Source organism: Carcharodon carcharias, chromosome 25 (genome assembly GCF_017639515.1).
Source record: "Carcharodon carcharias isolate sCarCar2 chromosome 25, sCarCar2.pri, whole genome shotgun sequence".
Taxonomy (NCBI): domain Eukaryota; kingdom Metazoa; phylum Chordata; class Chondrichthyes; order Lamniformes; family Lamnidae; genus Carcharodon; species Carcharodon carcharias.
This window is the reverse complement of record NC_054491.1, coordinates 37,726,760-37,747,615: the sequence shown is the minus strand read 5'-3', so window position 1 is coordinate 37,747,615 and position 20,856 is coordinate 37,726,760. Positions and strand designations below refer to the sequence as shown.

Below are 20,856 nucleotides of genomic sequence, written 5' to 3'. Positions count from 1 at the left end.
TGTAATTGCACTGGAGAGGGTACAGAGGAGATTTATGAGGATGTTGCTAGGACTGGAAAATTGCAGCTATGAGGAAAGGCTGGGGTTGTTCTCCTTGGAACAGGGGAGGATGAGGGGAGATTTGATTGAGATGTATGAAATTGTGAGGGGCCTGGATAGAGTGGACGGGAAGGGCCTGTTTAATTTAGCAGAGAGATCAGTGAAGAGGGGGTTAGATGTCAAGTGATTGGTGGAAGGATTAGAAGGAAGATGAGGAAATTGTTTTTCACCCAGAGCGTGGCGGGGGTGTGGAGCTCATTGCCTGAAAAGGGAATCGAGTCATTTTAAAGGTCTGGATATGCACCTCAAGTGTTGTAACCTGTAAGACTACAGATCAAATGCTGGGAAGTGGGATTAGGCCGGGTGGCTCGTCTTTTGGTGGGCGCAGGCACGATGGGCCAAGTGGCCTCTTCCTGTGCGGTAAACGTTCTACGATTTTATGAAAAAATAGTTTTAAAAGAGACAGGGATGGATGAGATATAGAAGGATGAAACGGAGGTGGATGAGAAGGCATTCGTTGCATTCCTGAACATTCATCCAGAAAGAACCAACTGGGAGTAAGGGCTGGATTTTCTGGGGCCCCGATGTTGGTCCATATGGGGGCCCATGCCCACCATGTTCTCAGAGTGCATGCCAATGCAATGTTCTTGGAGCTTGCCTCCCCTAATTGGTCACCAATTAAAGACAGCAGATGGGTTCCCACGGCTCTGTGCCTAATCTAACCTGCAGTAATGTCAGGCCGGCAGGCCCACTGGGAAAGGTGGATGCTTCCGAGGCAGCAAGAGAGTGTGTGGCACCTCGAGCACCTTAAATAAAGGAGCTGAGGTTGGTGGGGTCATTTTGTTGGAGAGGAAACCCTTCCACAGGACTATTAATAGGCAGGGCTGTGGCCTTTCGTTCTGACAACACCATCACTGGGGCATGGTGTCTCTGGCTCTGATGGCCCCCTGGGCTGACACTGGGAGATCACCTCAATTCAGCTGCCGGCTTCTATACATGGTGGGGGTGGATGCTTCACTGTTGGTAAAATGCCCAGTGCAAAATGGACCCTTAATAGGGCTTAAATGCATCTCTGTGGAACAGGCAGCCAATTCAGTTCCCCTGGGAAAGTTCCCTGGAGGCAGGAATGCACCAGTAAGCCATCCAGATACGGCTCTTTACCTATTTTTTTGGCCCTCCCGCCCCTAACCCTGTCTCCACCTGCCCGGGGAAATTAAGCCCGATATCACATCCAGCTGTTCCTGAAATATTCCAGGAATTTTGTCTCCACTAGCCGAGCTGGAAGCTCACTCCAATCTTTATGTGAATAGGACACTGCAAAATCAATCCTAAATTTGTTGTTTGTTAGTTTGCAGCTGTGACCTCTTGATTTATTTGGATGCATTCTTTTGGTAAGACTCCTTCTTAATTGCCTCCTTTCAAATCCCAGTAACTCATGTTTGCCATACTTTACTCACAACCTGATGCTGCAGGTTAGTCTCGTGGCTCCTATCTGCAATGTTCGCAGGGGTTTAATTTATTAGAAAATGAAGGGGTGATTTAGATAGAGATATTTTCAATTATAATGGGATTGGCATGAGACATAGAAGCAGGACCATTTCAAGAGATTGAAGGGTCTTGGACTAGGGGATATAGATATAGGATGAAACACAGGAGAGTTAGAACAGATGGTAAGAAAAAACAGTTTTACAGAAGGATTTGGGGCAGTAGACTGCATTATTCAAGATGGTGGTTTAAGTAGAAACCATATCAAGATTTCAGAACAGATGAGATATTGGTGGTTGAAGGCAAGGGGAATAAAGGAATATAGGCACAGGGCAGTCACATGGGTTGAAGATTACTGCTTATGCAGAGAATAAACACCCATTCGCACCGACGTTTGTTGTAACTTTTATGAAATTCTATGTCACCATGACCAAAACAGGTTCGGTATACAAAAGAAAACCAAAGCACTGTGCAGTATAAACATGTCAGTCCAGGACTTTAGATGACTGTTTAACTCATTTGTTTTGGTTATTGACGTTCTGTGGTTACTAGAACTTTTCTCACTCAAGAATGTTAAAAGTTTGGAACGATTTATCAGACACAGTAACAGAGGTAAAAGTTTTAGGAATGTGGATGCTACAATGTGGAAGTTAGGTGACTAATTAGGATGGGCTTTGATACAATAGTTAAATTACCAGAGGGTACCAATGATGAAGCACCTCCCCTCCCCACCCCGACCCCTCAACCACATGCATAGGCCAGCACTTCGATCGAAGTGGCCTCCCAGCATCAGTCCAGGGTTTCATTGAGCATTAAGGGACTAGAGGGATGGACTTTGATGGAAGAGTTGGAGAACAAATCAGGTGTTTGGGCCGTAACTTCCTCCGAGTGGCAATCAGTGTCGGGTTGCCACTCCGTGCCAAATTACTTACTCAAAATTTCTCCCATGCCTGTCTTGCCCGACCTTCTGACTCAGACCCAGCAAGATCCAGGCCATGCAATGTCCTGAAGGCCCAGTGTAGCAATCCAGCAGAGTTGATTGAAGGAGAACAGGCCCCCTCTATTATGGCACGGACCTGGGGTAGGGGGTGAGACCTCAGCTGGGGCAAGGGGTTGGACCTTGGGTAGGAAGGGTCAGAGGTTGGAGGGTCAGGATAGGGTTAGGTTTGGGGTGGGGCGGGGCGTGGTTGGGTCAGGTGGAGGGGTGTCAGGTCTGTGGGATGGTGGGGGTCAGGTCAGGTTGGGGAACCCCATGGGAAGTCAGGGGGGCTGGAGAATATTGTGGGTGGGGGAAAGTGGTTAGTCAGGGGTATGGGGGGAGCTTGGAGGGTTGGGGGTGTGGTGGGAGTCACCTTGAGGGTGTTGGTCTGGGTCTTTACAATAGTTATCCAGAAGTTAGAAGAGTTTTAATTCTTCTAACTTTTTCTGGGTAACTATTTTTGTAACACAGCCAGAACCATCCAAAGTTTGCACTTTAAATCACATTTTCAGATAGTTCCCAGCACAGGGCAATTGTGCAGAGGAAGTTTGCACTTCCGGGCAATTACCGTGCAAACCCTTACCTGTGAATTTCCAAGAGGGGTTCCCCAGCGCATCTTTGCAGTACCCCCCAATCCGACGCTGGGAGCTTGGACTGTAACAGTCCTTTCTCTTTGCAGGTCTCTTAGTGTACATGTATAACACGTAAATCCATATGCTCATTCATTTTCATTGAACTCACGCTGCTGATACTAACAGATCTTGGTGTACTGAGTTATGATTGGCAATGATGGTGCAATACTGAGGAGAGTCCTTTCAAAACCTGCAGAACTTAAACAGGATAAACTCATAAATAAAACACAGCAGCCAGACCTTTGACGGGCAGATAGCCGTGACACATGAGCTCCACATGACTCTGGCTGTAGTATCTTGGTATCTTCACAATTGCTGCACAGCTGCGCATGTGCAGTGTTTAGAGGGGACATTGCTCAGTACTAGAGAGGAAAACATTGATGGTTTGAATGACTGTTTCTCATCCTTAACTTGTGTTTCTGTGGCTAAATGGTATCAAGGTCCAGGATTAGATTTGTGCCTCACACAGTGAGACACACTATCCTCTAAACACAATCAAGCCTTACTGTTTTAGTTTATAATGATGCCTGAATTTCTCAACAGCGTCACATCTTACAAAATGGGTAATTCTAGACATCAGACATGTTGGGGCAATACAGGATGGTGGTTATGAAGGAATTAGACAGTTTGGTTTAGTTCTTCAAAATGTTTATTGATCTTTAAACTACTATGAATCTGCATTGAAAAAATTATAACATTGTCACTGTATCAAAAAGTTCTGATTCTAATTTTTATTAATTTATACATCGCCTGTGATTTTAGCAAAGTATCTGGGTTTGGATGTTGATGGAGAAAAAGCAGATCAGTTCCCCCAGTACTCTGCAAGGTAAATGATTCCTTAGCCACATAGAGCAGAAGGCATAGTATTTGGTTCCTGGTATCTGAAGTGTTCACTAATCTCAGGCAGAGGACAAATAGGGGTCTACAAGCGAAGTTGGTAGGCAAAGAACCTTACTTAAGCCCCTGGTCCTGAAGGCTATTGAATAACCCTGCAAGAAAATGCTCGTCTGTGGATCACGTGAGGATTTGGATTGTTATTTACTCACCATCTAGAGTTACACACAGTCGAGGTACTGGAGTGCTATTGACAATTAGGTTACAGTGCTCCGAGCAAAAGGACGTGTCTTCAGAGGATGAGCAAAGGGAGGGGAAGAATACTGCCATAAAAGGGAATCACAGAGGCTCAGCTGGCATTGTTCAATCTCTTTGTAGAAAGTGGTTCTCAACTATTTTGAAAATTAAAAATCCATGATCCAGGTGGGCACACACCTGTAATTTCCCCACATGGAAAGGTAAGGTCAACTCAATCGCAACATCAAGGTAACGGGCTGGTGGAATCAAAAGCGGGATTTTCCAGCCCTGCCCTCTGCTGGGATCGTCCAGTCTGGACTTTTAGCTGGGCCGCTGCATCCCCCACGGCGGTGCCAGAAAATCCCGACCCCAGGATTTCTGCATTTGGAAAAGGGGTTTCCTCTGTCCAAAAGAAAACCCCCGGTGGGACCGTGTCAAGCTCCAGGCAGCAGCATTGGAGTAGGTCACTGTCACGAGCTGCTGAGACATCAAAAGACATAAGATGCTTTAAAAATGGAGCAATCGGGTCCTGTAATGGTTTAGTGGGTCCCATAGTATGTTCATCAGAAACACACACTAGGAGGCCACAGGCTGCAGGGTGTAGGAGGAGGGCGGGGGAAAATGTGCAGTCATGATGTTCCGGCCATCATGAGCATGCAGTCAGCTTGACGGACCAGCTGGTGTTTACCTGCTGTCGTTTTCGTATGTTATCCCTGCTCTGTGTTGAATTAGCTGATCACATCCTCAGCAATCTCAGCTCCTGCCCACTGGCAAAGGGTGGGGTGGGTGAAGAATGAAAAATAAATAAGGTTCCCATTTCCACTGCCATTCAGTGGAAGGTATGGAACCTTCACGCCTGAAGATATGATAAAGGCTGTGGCATCCCTTTGGTTGGTTAGCATGACATCGTCTAATTATTGGTTTGCATGTGAAGAATGGACTGAAGGGTGCTTTGGTGTCTGTGGAGCTTTATCCCAACAGAAATCAGGACTTCCAGGAGGGAGGGCGAGAGGGATATGTAAGCATTGCTATATTTGTAGCAAAAGCGTTAACAATCGCTTCATAAAAAGAGGGCTTTGCTACAAATAAGAAAGAGGAAATCTTCTGTGACAGGAAAGAAGCAGAATCAAGAACCTGGATCTAACCACACACAAACATACTCTGAGTTGGGTTACATTGCATGAGCAGTGAAGACAGAAGCTCCATTGAGGAGCCCTCACCCAGCCTAAACCCTGCTTACTCAGGCTAAAGATTTCCAAGCGTTTCTGCATGAGCAAACCAGAATACAAACTCTATTCAACAGTTTTGGCTGGGTTTTGCATCAACTTATGAGTGCCTACCTCTCTCTCTCTCTCCATCCCATCCCCACCAGCTCCCATATGAGGAAAAGCAGGATGGTGATCAGAAATCAAGCCTGACAAAGCAGGTTCACTTCCTTTTGTTTTTGAAGCTACATTTGGGAATTTGACACTATCTCCAAATTCTGGCAAGGAACATTTTAATGCCATAGCAACAACATTTTTTTTGTTCAAATGGAAACTCTTAAAACTCTGTGTTCTGAGCAACTGGAGGTCAGAACCCAGAGCCTGCTTGCTCAAAGGGAATCTGTCTCCAGTGTTGATGTTTCTAAAGCAGTGTAACCCAACTCAACGTGCATGTGGTGTCAGGTCGGTTTATTTCAAAGAAAACAGACCGTAAAGATCAACGACGTGCAAACAAATATTTCTCACTCTTCTACACCCTTCCTGCCTCTTTGAACTTTTGCAGGAGGGGGTCGTCAGCCTTCAAGGCAAAGGTCAAGGTTCGTTTCTGGTAATACTCTGGGTTGGTTTGCAGGTTCTCTATGACACTGGAAAGTAGATGCGCACGTTCCACCATGGATCCTGGAGCGTCATAGCTAAGAGCAGTGAAGTGAATGTGAAGGTGGTAGTAGGAGGGTTGATAATGAAGATAAATCCTCAATTGGCTTCCTGGAATATTATAGCGCTTGGAGATGGCCACCTGCAGGATAGAAAAATCAGGGTTTTATAACAACACCGTTAAAGTGCACCCTCGTAAGCAAGACTAGATTAGAGGATCTTAGAGCACAGAAGGTTTTGGGCCACTCATGCCTGCTTTGAGGGTGCTCCATGCTGTGACAAATACTAATTTCCAAAGATGATGCTTCTCCTCCACTCACTCCACATCCGCCTCTCTCTGATGGCCAAACAAAAGCTGGAAACTCTTAAACTGGTGTAAACCCTGGGCAGAAAACCATCCTAGCCATCCTATGGCGCTAGCACTCACATTTTGCTTGCTTGTCCTGCAATTATTACAATGATATTTTCAGTGTCCATGATTCACAGGATAGAAAAACTTGTAACATTCTTAATTTTCAGCTCAAATCTTTCATATTTTGTTAAAAAAAATCTGCCTGGAAATTGTGGAACTCCCAGCTGAATTATTGTTGTTAGCAATGCGGCAATTGGGTGACAGGTTGTTTTGAGGGTACATGTATTTTTAAAGATGCCTTTAAGGCGGTATGATGCTGCCAAAGACACTAAAAGCTAAATTGACAGCACTAAAAGCTAAGTCATTTGGATGTACTTTATTTTAAAAAATTGGAAAACCTGGTTTTATTTGCAATGTGACTGACTGCCGCTTGGCTTCTTGGGCCAGTCAAAGGGCTTTTCCTGCTGAAAGCGGGTTTATCAGAGTTGGTGTAACAACATGGCCTCACATACATGTGCTAATTCTCCAGGGGCTGCTAGTACATCTCTTTCTGCAAATTTGATCATGTTAGTGCTTAGCACTGTGTGTATTGATCAACTTGTCACTGCTGACTTCCACGTGTGTGACACAGCGAGGTTTACGGTCATGGCCCATTTATAAGGTTTGATCACAATTACAGTAAGCAAATGGAAGAGAATAACAGATTTTTGCTGTTCTTCCAAGACCCAGGCTTCACATGAGGCAAAGGGAAGATTGAATAAATATGGGAACTTGAACATGGTAAAGGACTGTTGGAGAGAGAGCAAGGCAGTGCGATCAGTTTTGGACTGCTCTAGCCAAGGACTGTCATGGACATAATGTGCCTAATGACTTCCACTGTACTGTAAAGCTCAGTGGTTTAATTCTCTGAGTGAATATTATGTAGTCAGCTGCAAGTGAAAAGTTGGCTGATACATGCTAAAAGCAGCAGCTGCAGATTGATCAGACAACAACAATAACATGCATGATATAGGAACACACAGCAGACATGGCAAAGAAACAGGTCGTTCAGCCTAACTAATGCATGCCTGTGTTTGCCCCCCACTTGAACCTCCTCAGCGGGATTTTACAGTCCCGCCGCAGTCAGTAGAGTTTAGAATGGCTTGTTGCATTTTACAGCCCCGATCCCGTAGAATTCCAGCCATGTGTTTTTGTTTTAAAATATGGAAAAATGTTGCATTTTCTGGGCATTTGGATGCTGACCTGGATTTTTTTTTAAAAAAGGGTCATAAATTCACCTTGGAACTGCCAACAAGCAAGCCTTTTCCAAGAAATCAAGCGGATGGTTTGCAGTGGGGTTCCTCAGGGGACAGTGTTGGGACCCTTGTTCTTCCTGATATATATTAATGACCTAGACTGTGGCGTGCAGAGCATGGTTTCAAAATTTGCAAATGATATGAAGACTGGAAATGTTGTCAGCTGTGATGGGGCTAGTCTTGAACTTCAGAAAGGACACACACATGTTGGTGGATTGGGCAATTGGGCAGAGAAATGGCAGATGAAGTTCAATGCAGGGAAGTGTGAGGGGATTCATTTTGGCAGGAAAAATAGGGTGAGACAGTATAAATCAAAATGTTGCTTGCCTGGGAGCCAATGTAGTTTGGCGAGCACAGAGGAGAAGGGTGAGTGGGACTTGGTGCAAATTAAAACAAGGGCAGTCAAGTTTTGAATTACCTCAAGTTTGCAGAGAGTAGTATGTGGGAAATCATCCAATAGTACTTTGGAATAATCAAGTCCAGAAGTAATAAAGGATGAGGGTTTCAACAATGGACAAGCTAAGGCAAGGTCCAAGTTAGGCAATGTTATGGAGGCTGAAATAGCTGGAAATAAATGGTGTCAATGTGCGGTTGGAGGTTCATCTCGGGATCAAATACGACACCAAGGTTATGAACAATCTGGTTTAACGTCAGCCATTTACATACTCACCTGTCCTTCCTGCAGTATGTTCTGCAACATTGACAGGTGTTCTGCTGTTAGGTCACGCAGTGACTTCACCCCACGACGATGGCAAATAGCAATCAGGTACAGGTCATCCACCTGCAGCATATAAGGGAAATGGTGAATAACTTACATGTCATTACATTTATGACAGACAACTAGTTTAGCCATTCATTGCCAAATTGGGTTGTACCACATAAAGCACTACCAGGCCCTGCTGTCCTCTGTCAAAACTTCACTGCCTCAGGGTCATCCTAGAATGTAACAATAATCCTTGGCCCTTTTTTTACCACTACAAACTGACTCCTTCAACCCTTCTCTCCTGCCCCTCCACCTCTAACAGTAAGTGCAAGGAGCTTAAGGAGTTCCTTTGTCACTGTGACAGAGACCGCCCTTCTCCAGACCCACTGGGTCAAACTTTCCCTAATATTCCCCTCTTCCCTAGCCCTACATCTTTCTCTAGCTTCTCTCCCATCTCCCCTGCTCCCTCGCTGAACTCATTTGTCCATGAGACCCACCTCCTGTTTCCTTGACCCTACTCCCACTAAACTGCTGACCACCTAGTATCCCTTTCTGACCCCCATAATAGCTGATATTGTTAATAGTACCGTCCCCTCAGGTATTATCTCTCTTTTAAATCAACCATCACCAACAGTCCTCAAAAAAACCCACTCTTGACCTCCCTGTCCTGCAAATTATGGCCCATCTTCAACCTCCCTTTCTTCTTCAAAATCTTTGAATGTCCCCAAATCTGTCCCACAACTCCATACCCCAGCACAAGACCTTTATCAAAGTCACAAATGACATTCTATATGATTGTGACCATGTTAAACTATCCCTCCTCATTCTTCTTGATCTGTTTGCAGTCTTTGACACAGTTGACCACATCATCCTTCAATCTCTCTCCTCCATCATACAGCTGCATGGGACTGACCATGCCTGGTTTCATTCCTCTCTATAAATAAGAAATCATTCTTATTTTGACGTGGCAAAATTGAAACTGAAAAGAAATCTGCTAAGCCTTGTGGATGCATTTGGAATTTCATTTTCTCTCCAGTTTTCTTTCAGATTTGTTAGCTTTTCTAGTTGATGGTGCTCTTCCCCTCTGACTTAGGAGCTTGTGGCTTCAAGCCCCGCTCCAGGATTTAAGCATCTAGTCTAAGTTGGAGGAGCTGTCCAAATGTTGCAATCATGTTGCAGAATGCTGACTGATCAGAAGCATCACAATTAATAAAAAAAAATCATGCCACAATTGTTTCCCATGTTTTGTTGATCCTGTACGTCATAATATTCACTGTACATCATAACATTCAAGGATATAGGCCAAGTGCTGGTAAATGGGATTAAGTAGATAGGTCAGGTGTTTCTCACCTGTCGGTGCAGACTCGATGGGCCGAAGGGCCTCTTCTGCACTGTGATTCTGAATTTTATCCAGTTGTGGCCGGAGAATCACCTGTAAAGGCTTTTCTTCATGCTCCTGAAAACTTGACTGTGGAGTTCTCTTAAGGATCTATCCTGGCTCTTCACCTATCCAAACCTTCTCATCTACATGCTGCCCCTCAGTGACACATCTGAAAACACTATCACTGTAAACTCCTCCAGCCCTACAACTCTCTGAGATCCCTGCACTCCTCCAATTCTGGTCTTGAGCACCCCTGATTTTACTCATTTCACCATTGGCAGCCAAACCTTCAGCTGCTAAGGCTCTAAGCTCTGGAATTCCCTTGCTAAACCTCTCCACCTCTCTTTTGTCCTTTAAGATGTTCTTTTTTGACCAAGCTTTTTGTCAAATGATCTAATATCTACTGATGTGGCTTGATGTCACATTTTATTTGATGCTGCACCTGAGAAATCAGAGGAAGATTTTTCTCAGCTGTATCACTTTGGTGATCATGACACACTGTCAGAAACTGATACTGATGGCATAGGAGAGCTGGTAGGTGCAACGTGAGCTCAAAATGAAGAGGGGTTGGGGGAGAACAGGAACAGGAACAGAATCATGAAAATATTTTGGTGACACTAACTGACTGATTCTGTCTCTGTGGTTTTAACATTGCAATGTGCTTTGGATCCGCAGCCTAAAATAAAACCAGAGTGAGCATTGGAAAGTTGGATGTAGTTTGGCACCATACTGGCAGGTAAAGACAATTCAAATTGGGTTCTAGAGTTCTTTGGCGGAGATGTGAAGGACTGATTTTCCCATGTAAAAATGGGATGGTCATCACCACAAGAACTGCAGTGGTTCAAGGAAACGACCCACCAACCCCCAGTTGCTCAAGGCAGTCAGGGATGGACAATAAATGTGTCCTTGCCAGTGCACCCACATCCCAGAAGCAACAAAATGATACGTCATACACGATCCTACCTGCTTCTGATTCCACTTAAAGTCTGGAATCAGGACAAAACCATCTTGTGGATCTGGATTTTCATAAATTATTCTCTCAACTTCTGCCTTCTTTTCCAGAATGTTGTACACCCACTGAAAGAAAGCACACAAATAAATATGGGAAAGTTCAGGAAATCTGCATGACTGTCCATGAGATTAACAGAAGCCATAATACATTAACATGCTAGGAAAACCTCTGAATTGTTTAAGAAAGAATTGAGGCAGGGAACTGTAGGTTCTCTCTGAATGGATGAGTGAATAAGTCTTACTTATTCTCATATCTCCTGATTATAAACCAATCAAATGGAAGTCTATTTATTTGAGATGCTTGCTCTTCAAAACAGCTTAGAATACAACTGTAACTATCACCAAGTAATCTACCCTTAAAGTTAGAGCGCCCACCTACTGTTCAATCTAATGCAAAATGAGTTGTGTAATCGTTCCTCTTGGATATCAGGAATGGGATGTTTTGCGCATCTGCAAACACTCTTCTTTTCAGGCATCAGCAGGCAAGCCTGTTTTGCACAGTCTTTTAAAAGCTGCCAGCACTGGAAAGCGGCGGGGACAACATTTTCCTCTGGGGCTTAGGGTTATTGGATCACCTGAAGGCTGCGAATACATGAACATCAGACAGAGAGAAACAGCCTCCCCTAAGAAACTCAATTTCACTTGAATGGGTCTAAAATTGGTCAGTTTTGCAGGACGGGTGTGTGCCTCTCTTTACCTGATATTTCCCTATTTGACTTTCCAATAACCCCAGGAACCTATTTTTGTCTGTTGTGCATTGTTCAAAATTATTGGGTCTCTTCCCTGAAATCATATTGTCTGGTTCAAAACTGGACAGAGTGGTCAAAGGAATTTTTACTGGAGAAGCAAAACTGGCCTCAATAGAATACAGCCCTAATCAAAGTCATTTGGTTTAATTTCAATGAGCAGAATTTAATGAGGATGGCGGGGGTGCACCCCCGCCGACTTCACCTCCAGGAGCCCCAAGTGCCATTTCTGTACTTCCTGCACCTTCCCTGGTAGGCTGAAAATTCTACCCCCGAGAGCAGTTGTCCAATCAGTGGCTGGCAGAACTTCATTATCAGCAGCCCCACTGGGAGTGGTGGCTGCTGCCAGTAACATACTTGGGCCTTCACTGGAGTTCATCGTGGGATTCCCAAGAAATGCAAGTGACAGTGAGGTTGGGGTCGCAGGGATGGGGATTGCCAGCAAGGGGGCTGAGGGGAACTGGGGGAAAAGGCGGAGGGTGGGGGGGGGGTGCGTTAGCTCTAAGCAGGCTCTCCCTTTCCAATGCCGGGTTCCCCAACCAGGCACTGATGCTCAAGAGCGAGGGACCCCACCCCATGCCACCTCTAGGCTGTAAGCAAATTTAACAGGATTTCCTTGCTGGTCTTCCCGCATGGTGAATCCCCTACCCGCTGCTGGTTGAATACCAGTGACCGCGGGATGAGACCTTCCAGTGTGCAGAGGCAGCAGGGCCCACCCTGGACCCTGCCACCTCTGAACATGTCTCTGGGGGGCATTAAATTCTGCCTTATGTTTCCCATTCTATAGGTCAAGAAGAGTAAGAGACACAGGCCATTTATTAAGAAAAATATATGGATCACAAGCACTTGAAAATTAGTTGGGATGTATGGCCTGATTTACTCTCCTCTGACTGCAATCTAAAGCTGTATGGAATTCTATACTCATAAACTCTTAGAATCAGAAGAATACTGATTTAAGGTGATTGACAAAATAAACAGAGGAAACATGAGGAAAAACTTTTTTTTTTTTTACACAGTGAATGGTTAGGATCTGGAATGAGTTGCCTGATAGTGGAGGCAGCTTCAATCGTGGCTTTCAAAAGAGAATAAGATGATTAAGAGAAAACATTTGCAGGGCTATGGTGAAAGGGGAAGGGAGTGTGCTAGCTGAGTTGCTCTTGCAGAGAGCTGGCATGGACACAACAGGCCAAATAGCAAATTTCTGTGCTGTAGACATTTTATGATTTTATGATTCAATCTCTGAAGCTCTGTGGGACCATTAATCACTTTCTAAAGTAATAGCACAATGATAACTCGCTTCATCCTTTCCAACACGCAGCGATTTAGGTTTAAAATTAGAGTCTTTATTTCCCAAAATAGTAAATTCATTAAGTGCTTTGCAGATTAGGAAGGTCACAGCTTCAATCCCTGAACTGCTGAGGCCATCACTGAACATTCTGCACTGATGTCCAATTCTCACTCCTATTCACGATCCAGCAAGTCCCCCTTCCCCCAGAAAATGTGCATGTTGGGCAGCCATTCCCCATGAAGAAATGAGGATGATGCAGGAGGAGAGGCGAGAGTAATTGCCCTTGACTTAAGGCAGCATTACACTGAGAGTATGACACTAAACAGTGCTACCAAAAACTAATGGGGGGTCAAAGAGAAAGTGGTTGCATCTACACTTGACACAAAATGAAGATGGGCATGGTCACTGGAGGTTAACCAATAGAGCATCGCTGCAGGAGTTCCTCAGGACAGCATCCATGATGAAATCATCTTTGGTTACATCAGATCTTCCTCTTCAACGTAAGATTAGAGAGGAGTTACTTACAATTTTACAGTGTTTAGCTCCATTTGCAAACCTTCTGATAATGAGATATCCCACGTCAGTCTACAACAGGATCTGGACAATATCCAGGCTTCAAGTCACAAACAACAAGTAATGCCAGTGCAAGACAATTATATCTAACAAGAGAAGTCCAAATCACTTCACCCTAACATTCAGCAACATCTCCAGCATCAGGTTCCCACCAACAACATCCTTGAAGCTTAAGTACACCAATTTTACCAATACTGATTATAAGGGCATAGCAGGATAGAAAGTCCCTCCACCATCTCCACAAGTCGAAAGTCATAGGTGTCAGGGAATATTTACCACTTGCCTGGGTGACTGCAGCTGCTGAAATACACTGAGGATGCTTAACATCACCCAGGAGAAGGCACTCTGCCTGATCAGCACCCCTGTCATTGGACCCCAAATCCACTTCCTCCACATCTGGGATACCTTGGCTGCACTGCAGCAAATCAACAAGCTTACTTTGACAACACCTCCAAGTCTTAGTGTCACCAAGATGGACAAGAGCAGCAAGATCATGGGGACAACATCATCTCCAAGTTCCCCTTCAAGCCACACACCATCCTGACTTGGACATACATTTCGGTTCCTTCATCGCCGCTGGATTAGACACTTGGAAGCTTTCCCTGCATGGACCACATCCTGAAAATAAATATTTTTTTAAAATTAAGTTTCTTGCCAATACTCACTGGCAAGGCACATATGGTAAAGAATATCTGTTCGTGAAAGCTGCTAAAGAGTTACAAATTATCCTGGTACTGTACTCCATTCTGAGTCAGAACTTTCAGGATAGCTGGGAAGAAAATAATGAGGGAGGTAGGAGAAGGAACATATAGTCTTATATTGAGTGGTGAAACTGCTGAAAAATAATCACCACGTGACAGGCTAGTGCTGGAATCATTTAAAATAGTAATTTCAAAGGAGATTCTGTTTCAGTCTCAGGCTGTTTCCAAACTGGACTACAGCGTGGCTCATCTCCAAGGCTTTAATATTTCTTGGCAAATTCAACAGAAATAATTTCAATAAATCAACACAACATGAACACACAGCATTCAATCTATCATAGGTAGTTGTTATGTTACTGGACCAGTATTTCAGTGGCCTGGACTAACCTCTGGAGATGTGTTCAAATCCTATCACACCAGCTGGGAGTTTAAATTCAGTTAATTAAATAAATTCTGGAACTAAAAGATGTGGAATTAAAAATCCAGTAATCGTGGCTAAGAAACTATTAGATTGACATAAAACCTATCTAACAACAACTTGTATAGAGATTTTAACATAGAAAAACATTCCAAGGTGCTTCGCAATGAAAAATAACTGGACACAAAAGCAGAGAATGAGACAACTAAAACACTGTCAATGATATAGGTTTAATGGAATGTCATGAAGGAGGTTGAAAGGCAGAGTGGGTTTTGGAGGGAACTCTAGATTATGCAGCCAAATTGGCTGAATGCATGGGTGCCAATGGCAGTGTGAACAAGGTCAGGGAGTGGCATGGGGGTCATATAGAAGGTCAGAGAGCCAGAGGAGGTTATAGAGACAGGCAAGGAAAGGCCATGAAGCAATTTAAGCATGAAGGTGAGAATTTGAAACAAGGTGTTGGGACAGCAAAAGCCATGTGGGTCAGCAAGGATCGGGACCATGTGTGAGTGTGGCTTGATACAAGTTTATAGGATAAACGCAGCAAGTTTTGGATGACCTAAATTTCATGGAGGATGAAAGATGGGAGGCTTGGCCAGATGAGCATTTGAATAATTGAAAGTAAAACTGTGTGCTGAAAATCTGAAATAAAAGCAGAAAGTGCTGGAAATACTCAGCAGGTCAGACAGCATCTGTGGAGAGAAAAACAATTAAAATTTCAGATCGATGACGTTTAGAGCAGTTGAGTTTCGCAGTGACGCAGGCCTAGACAAAACTTTCATCGCAGCTGGACGGAAGTTGGGGCATACGAATGTATGAATTAGGAGCAGGAGTAGGCCACTTGGCCCCTCGAGCCTGCTCTGCATTCAATAAGTTCATGGCTGATCTGACTGTAATCTCAATTCCAAACTCTCGCTTACCGCCCGATAACCTTTCACCCTCTTGCTTTTCAAGAATCTACCTAGCTCTGCGTTAAAAATATTCAAAGACTCTGCTTCCACCGCCTTTTCAGGAAGAGAGTTCCATAGACACACGACCCTCAGAGAAAAAAATTCTCCTCAACTTTATCTTAAATGGGTGACCTCTTATTTTTAAACAGTGACCCCTAGTTCTAGATTCTCCCACAAGAGGAAACATCATTTTGTAAAGAACATATCTTTTTATTTCTGTTGGACTATGGATTAAAATTGCAATGGCTGCAGTTTGAAAGACATGTCTACTGGAACTTTGTGAGGGATATATACAATGTTGCTGTCCTGGAACAGCCATGAAAGGCAGGATGGTGCTGAGGAGGAGTCTGGTCAACAGGGAACTGCCTGGCAGCAACATTTTAATTGGCTCCTAACCAGGTGACCAGGGTTTGTGTGAAAGCAATTCAGCAGAGAGAAAAAGCTCCTAGCCTGAAAAGAGAAAAACCCATAAAACCCTTTCTCATGTGTGTATGTAAGATTCCAGTAATTCTACAATAGCTAGCTGGTTTTGTTTCTTTTCCCTTATATCTCTATAACGTGTTTTCTCTCTGAAAAATCCCTGTCAAGGGGAAAAGGGGAAAATTACCCGTTAGAGACATTGAAAAGCAAGTGCTTAACCAATGAACTAAAGACTGAAGGTGCTGGGAAGATCACCTCATGTCATCAACAAAGAACTGAACGGAGTTTGGAAGACATCGATCAAAATCAACCCATCGACTCCTGTCCTCTGGAATTGGTGCTATTGAACTGTTTTATCCCACCCTTAAAATCCATGTTCTTGTGTGTCTTATGTGTCTTGTATGTGCGTGTATAGGGATTTAAGAAGGCGTAGAGTTTAGGTTATAGGTTTAGGAATAAGCAGTTCATATTTCTTTCTTTTGCCACTGGTTAAAGACAATTTGTTCAATAAATAGTTATTTACTTATTAAGTATACAAACCTGGTGCTTTATTCTGTTAACCTAAATTAAACAATTAGGTGGTTTGACCAAATTTTTCACATTTGTCGTGGCTCGGGGAGCAGTGGGCTTGATATTGCAGCGCACTGTCCCCATTGAGTCGTGACACCCTGTCAGAACCCCACAGGATCTTATATGTTTCAATTAATCTAACTCTTCTAAACCCCAGCGGATACAACCTAGCCTATCCAACATTTCCTCATTAGCCAACCCTCCCATTCCAGGTATTTGTCCAGCAAAGCTTCTCTGAACTGCTTCCAACACATTTACAAGGTCTTCCATGAAGGCCCCACCTTCTCAACCTCGTCCCTCCCCTGAGGTGTGGTGATCCTCAGGTTAAACTCACCACCAATCGCCTCTCTCTGATGAGAAGGCAACCTATGGTCCTCTGGGGTTACGGCGACTTCCCTTTCCTTCCTTAAATAAGGAGGCCAATACTGTACACAGTATTCCAGATGTGGTCTCACCAGTGCCCTGTATAATTGAAGCACAGCTTCCCTGCTTCAATTCCCCTTGCAATAAGCAATAACATTCTGCTAACTTTCCTAATTATTTATTGTACCTGCATATTAACCTTTTGCGATTTATGCACTAGGACACCCAGATCCTTTTGCATCTCAGAGTTCTGCAATCTCTCACTATTTAGATAATATGCTTTTTTATTCTTCCAGCAAAAATGGACAATTTCACATTTGCCCACATTATACTCCTTTTGCTTGATCTTTGCTCATTCACTTAACCTATCTATATCCATTTCTAGCCTCCTTATGTCCTCTTCACAACTTATTTTTCTATCTACCTTCGTGTCATCAGCAAATTTAGCAACCACACCTTCGGTCCCTTCAACCGACTCATTTATATAAATTCTAAGAAGTTGAGGCCCCAGCACCGATCCTTGTGGCACACCAGTTGTTAATCCTGCCAACCAGAAATGGACCCATTTATGCCTGCTCTCTGTTCTAATCTTCAACTGAAGAAGTGAGCAATGTTGCAAAGATTCAAGTGGGCAGTGTTTTATGATGGAGGAGGTGTGGATTTAGAAACTCAACTTAAGGGTTGAAATGAAGCCAAGATTTTAAACAATCTGGTATAACCAAAGGTAATTGCTGAGCAGATGATAGAATTAGTGGTATGGATGTACAGTTTGTGGCGGAGGCCAAAGACAATAGCTTTTAACGTTTATATGAAGGAAATTGTGGTTCATCCTATGAGCCAAGGTACAGAATATAAAATATTGTCCTTTAGGGAAGGAAATCTGCTGTCCTTACTTGGTCTGGCCTACATGTAACTCCAGACCCATAGCAGTGTGGTTGACTCTTAAAATGCCCTCTGAACAAGGGCAATTAGGGATGGGCAATAAGTGCTGGCCTAGCCATTAGAATGAATAAAAAAAAAGAGCTGGGAAATTATGCTGAAACTGTTTAAACCCCTAATTAGGCCACAGCTAGAGTACTGTGTATATCTCTGGTGAAGAATGTGTGAAAAAGGTAGGATGTGATTGTACTGGAGAGAGAACAAAGGAGATTTACAAGGATGCTGCCAGGAATGGAGAATTTTAGCTATGAGGTAAGATTGGATAGAAAAGGATCATTTTTTTGGAACAGAGGAGGCTGAGGGGAATTATTTAAGGTGTATAAAATTACGAGAGGCCTACATAGCTTGGATAGGAAAGATCTATCCCCGTTAGCAGAGAAGCCAATAACCACAGGGCAGCATAAATTTGAAGTAATTGGTAAAAAGGCTGAAGGGGAGTTGAAGAGAAACATTTTCTGTCAGAGGTGGTAGGGATCTGGAATTCATTGCCTGAAAGTGTAGAAGCAGAAACCCTCATCACATTTGCAAAATTCTTTGATATGCACTTGAAATGATGTAATTACAGGATTATTGGCTAAGAGGTGGAACATGGGATTAGGCTAGATAATTCTTTTACAGCCAGTACAGACATGATGGGCCGAATGGCCTCCTGTGCAAGACTGGATGTCAGACAAGAGATTTGACTGCAAAGAGGTGGTGGAATGGTTGAGATAGGCAGTAGGCAGAGTTGGGCATCATCAGTGCACAAGTCGATGGTGTTGCCATGTCTATAGATGATGCCACCAAGGAGCAGAATATTAATAAGGAAAGGTAGGAGCTAAGGATTGATACTTAGGGGACTCTGGAGGTAACAATATAGAGGTGGAAAGAGAAACCATTACTGGAGATGTTCCAACTATAATCAGCTAGGTAAGAATGCAGGTAAGCAAGGGCATTCCCGCCAAGATAAGGAAGATAAGGACGATCATATGGTTGACTGTATCCAAGACTGCAGAAATATCAAATAGCATGAAGAAAGACAATGTGCCACAGTCACAACTAGTGTTGTTGTGACTTTGGTTAACAGCCATTTCAGTGCCATGATGGAGGTGGAAACCTAATTGGAAATTCAAACCGGAAGTTGCAGAAAAGATGGGCATGGATTTGTGAGGCAGTGACATGTTTCAAGGATATTGGAGGGAAGAGAGAGATTAGATTTGGGGCAGTAGTTTTCAAGGGCAGAGGCAGGCTATTTTGAGGGCACGAAATTGAAATCAATTTCCCTTTGAAAGGGAAAATGACAATTCCTGGTGAAAGGAATCATCTGCAATATCAGCATGGGAGCCAACAAGTAAAGTTGGGTGGTCAAAATTTTAATAGGAATGGGGCTGAGGGAACAGGAGCTAGATCCCAAAGATGAGGAAGCTTTGGAGAGAGCATGGCAGTGGGGTGGGCTGTTTGAGGGGGGCGGGGACGGCGTTGGTGTGTGGGAAAGATGATAGACAAAATAGAACAAGATACAAATCTAAAGCTAGTGTGATCAGGTGCTTGAGGGCACGTTTGGCTTTGTGGTCAAAAGTAAAGGAGAAGCAGCAGAGGTACCTTAACATATAAGGGATAATTTTAACCCCCCAAAAACAGGTAGGTTTGTTCTGTTAGAAGGTTAAAAAGCTAAAATTCTTAAATAGTAACATAGCCTGTCTCAAAGCCAAAGGCAAGGAGCAGGCAAGAAATCAGCTCATTGGAAGCAAGTCGACCATAGACATCTTTTAAGGTGATTGACTGCCTTAATTTTAACATTAGCAGTGAAGATTCACTAGATTGATTCCTAGGATGAGAAGGTTGTCCTATGATGAGAGATTGAGTAGATTTGGCCTTACTCTCTGGAATTAAGAAGAATGAAGAGTGATCTTATTGAAATTTGCAAGATTCTTAGGTGGCTTGATAGGGTAGATGCTAAAAAGATGGTTTCCCTGGCTGGAAAGTCTAGAACTAGGCGGCACAGACTCAGGACAAGGAGCTGTTCATTTAAGACTGAAATGAAGAGGAACTTCTTCACTCAGAGACTTGAGAATCTTTGGATTTTCTACTCTAGAGGGATGTGGATGTTCCGTCTTTGAGTGTAGTCAAGGCTGAGATTGATCAATTTCTGGACATGAAGATAATCAAGAGAAATGGGGATCGGTGATTGAAGTTGAGACCAAAGATCAACCATGATCTTATGGCGAAGCAGGCTCTTATGGCCTACTCCTGCTCCTATTTCATATGTTCTTAAGACCACTAGAGCCTTTGGACTAGTTCACTGGTTAAGATGCGGTGACACTTGCTTTAATATGCATAATAAGCAAAGAAGTTTTAGGAATTAATATTAGGTATCTGTTTCCCTTACCATAACCCTATCAAAGTTGAAAGCAAAACTTAATTGAGGTCTTGTTCTTATTGACACCTGGCAAATAGAGTCTCTGATATATACATGTCCACTTAAATGACACTTTGGAAATGATCCATGTGACAGAATCTATTGATTGTGACCAAGAGTTTGCCCAAGAGGGATTCAGTTAGTAACAATAGAATCATAGAATGGTTACAGCAGGAAAGGAGGCCATTTGGTCCATCAAGACTTTGGCAGCTCTCTGCAAGACCAATTTAGCTAGTCCCACTCCCCTGCCCTTCCCCAAAACCCTGCAATTTTTTTTCCCTTCATGTACTCATCCAATTCCCTTTTGAAAGCCATGATTGAATCTGCCTCTACCATCCTTTCAGGCAGTGCATTCCAGATTATAACTACTTGCTGATTAAAAATGCTTTTTCTCATGTCATATTCAGCCTAGTTCTCACTGGTATTATCAACCTGACATATATCAAAACACTGCTTCATCTTAATCTCTATCTCTTCTATCATCCAGAGAGCTCTGGTTTTGGTTGCTATACCTTTCCCCCTTGTAGAAATATACCCCCTCTGTAATAGGGCACCAATAAATGAGGATTTCAGAACGGTCCCAAGAAAGTTGGGATAGGCAAACAGAAAAATAAACAAACAGAAGTTAAAAAAGAAATGTATTGTTTTGAAATTCAGCAGAGAAAAGGACAGTGTAGATAATG

The 20,856-nt window shown here is 43.4% G+C and overlaps 1 protein-coding gene across 1 annotated transcript in view; it reads right to left on the bottom strand.

Annotated features, from left to right (window-relative positions):
* Positions 1-3,766: 3,766 nt before the first annotated feature.
* Positions 3,767-20,856, bottom strand: part of dcps (decapping enzyme, scavenger) — a 69,467-nt gene continuing 52,377 nt past the window's right edge. Inside the window, exons 4-6 of the mRNA XM_041174494.1 lie at positions 10,760-10,873; positions 8,383-8,493; positions 3,767-6,207 (exon numbers count right to left, since the gene is read on the bottom strand). Of these exons, the coding sequence (XP_041030428.1) occupies positions 5,941-6,207; positions 8,383-8,493; positions 10,760-10,873 (492 nt within the window). The 3' untranslated portion in view covers positions 3,767-5,940. The remainder of the gene's footprint in view (positions 6,208-8,382; positions 8,494-10,759; positions 10,874-20,856) is intronic.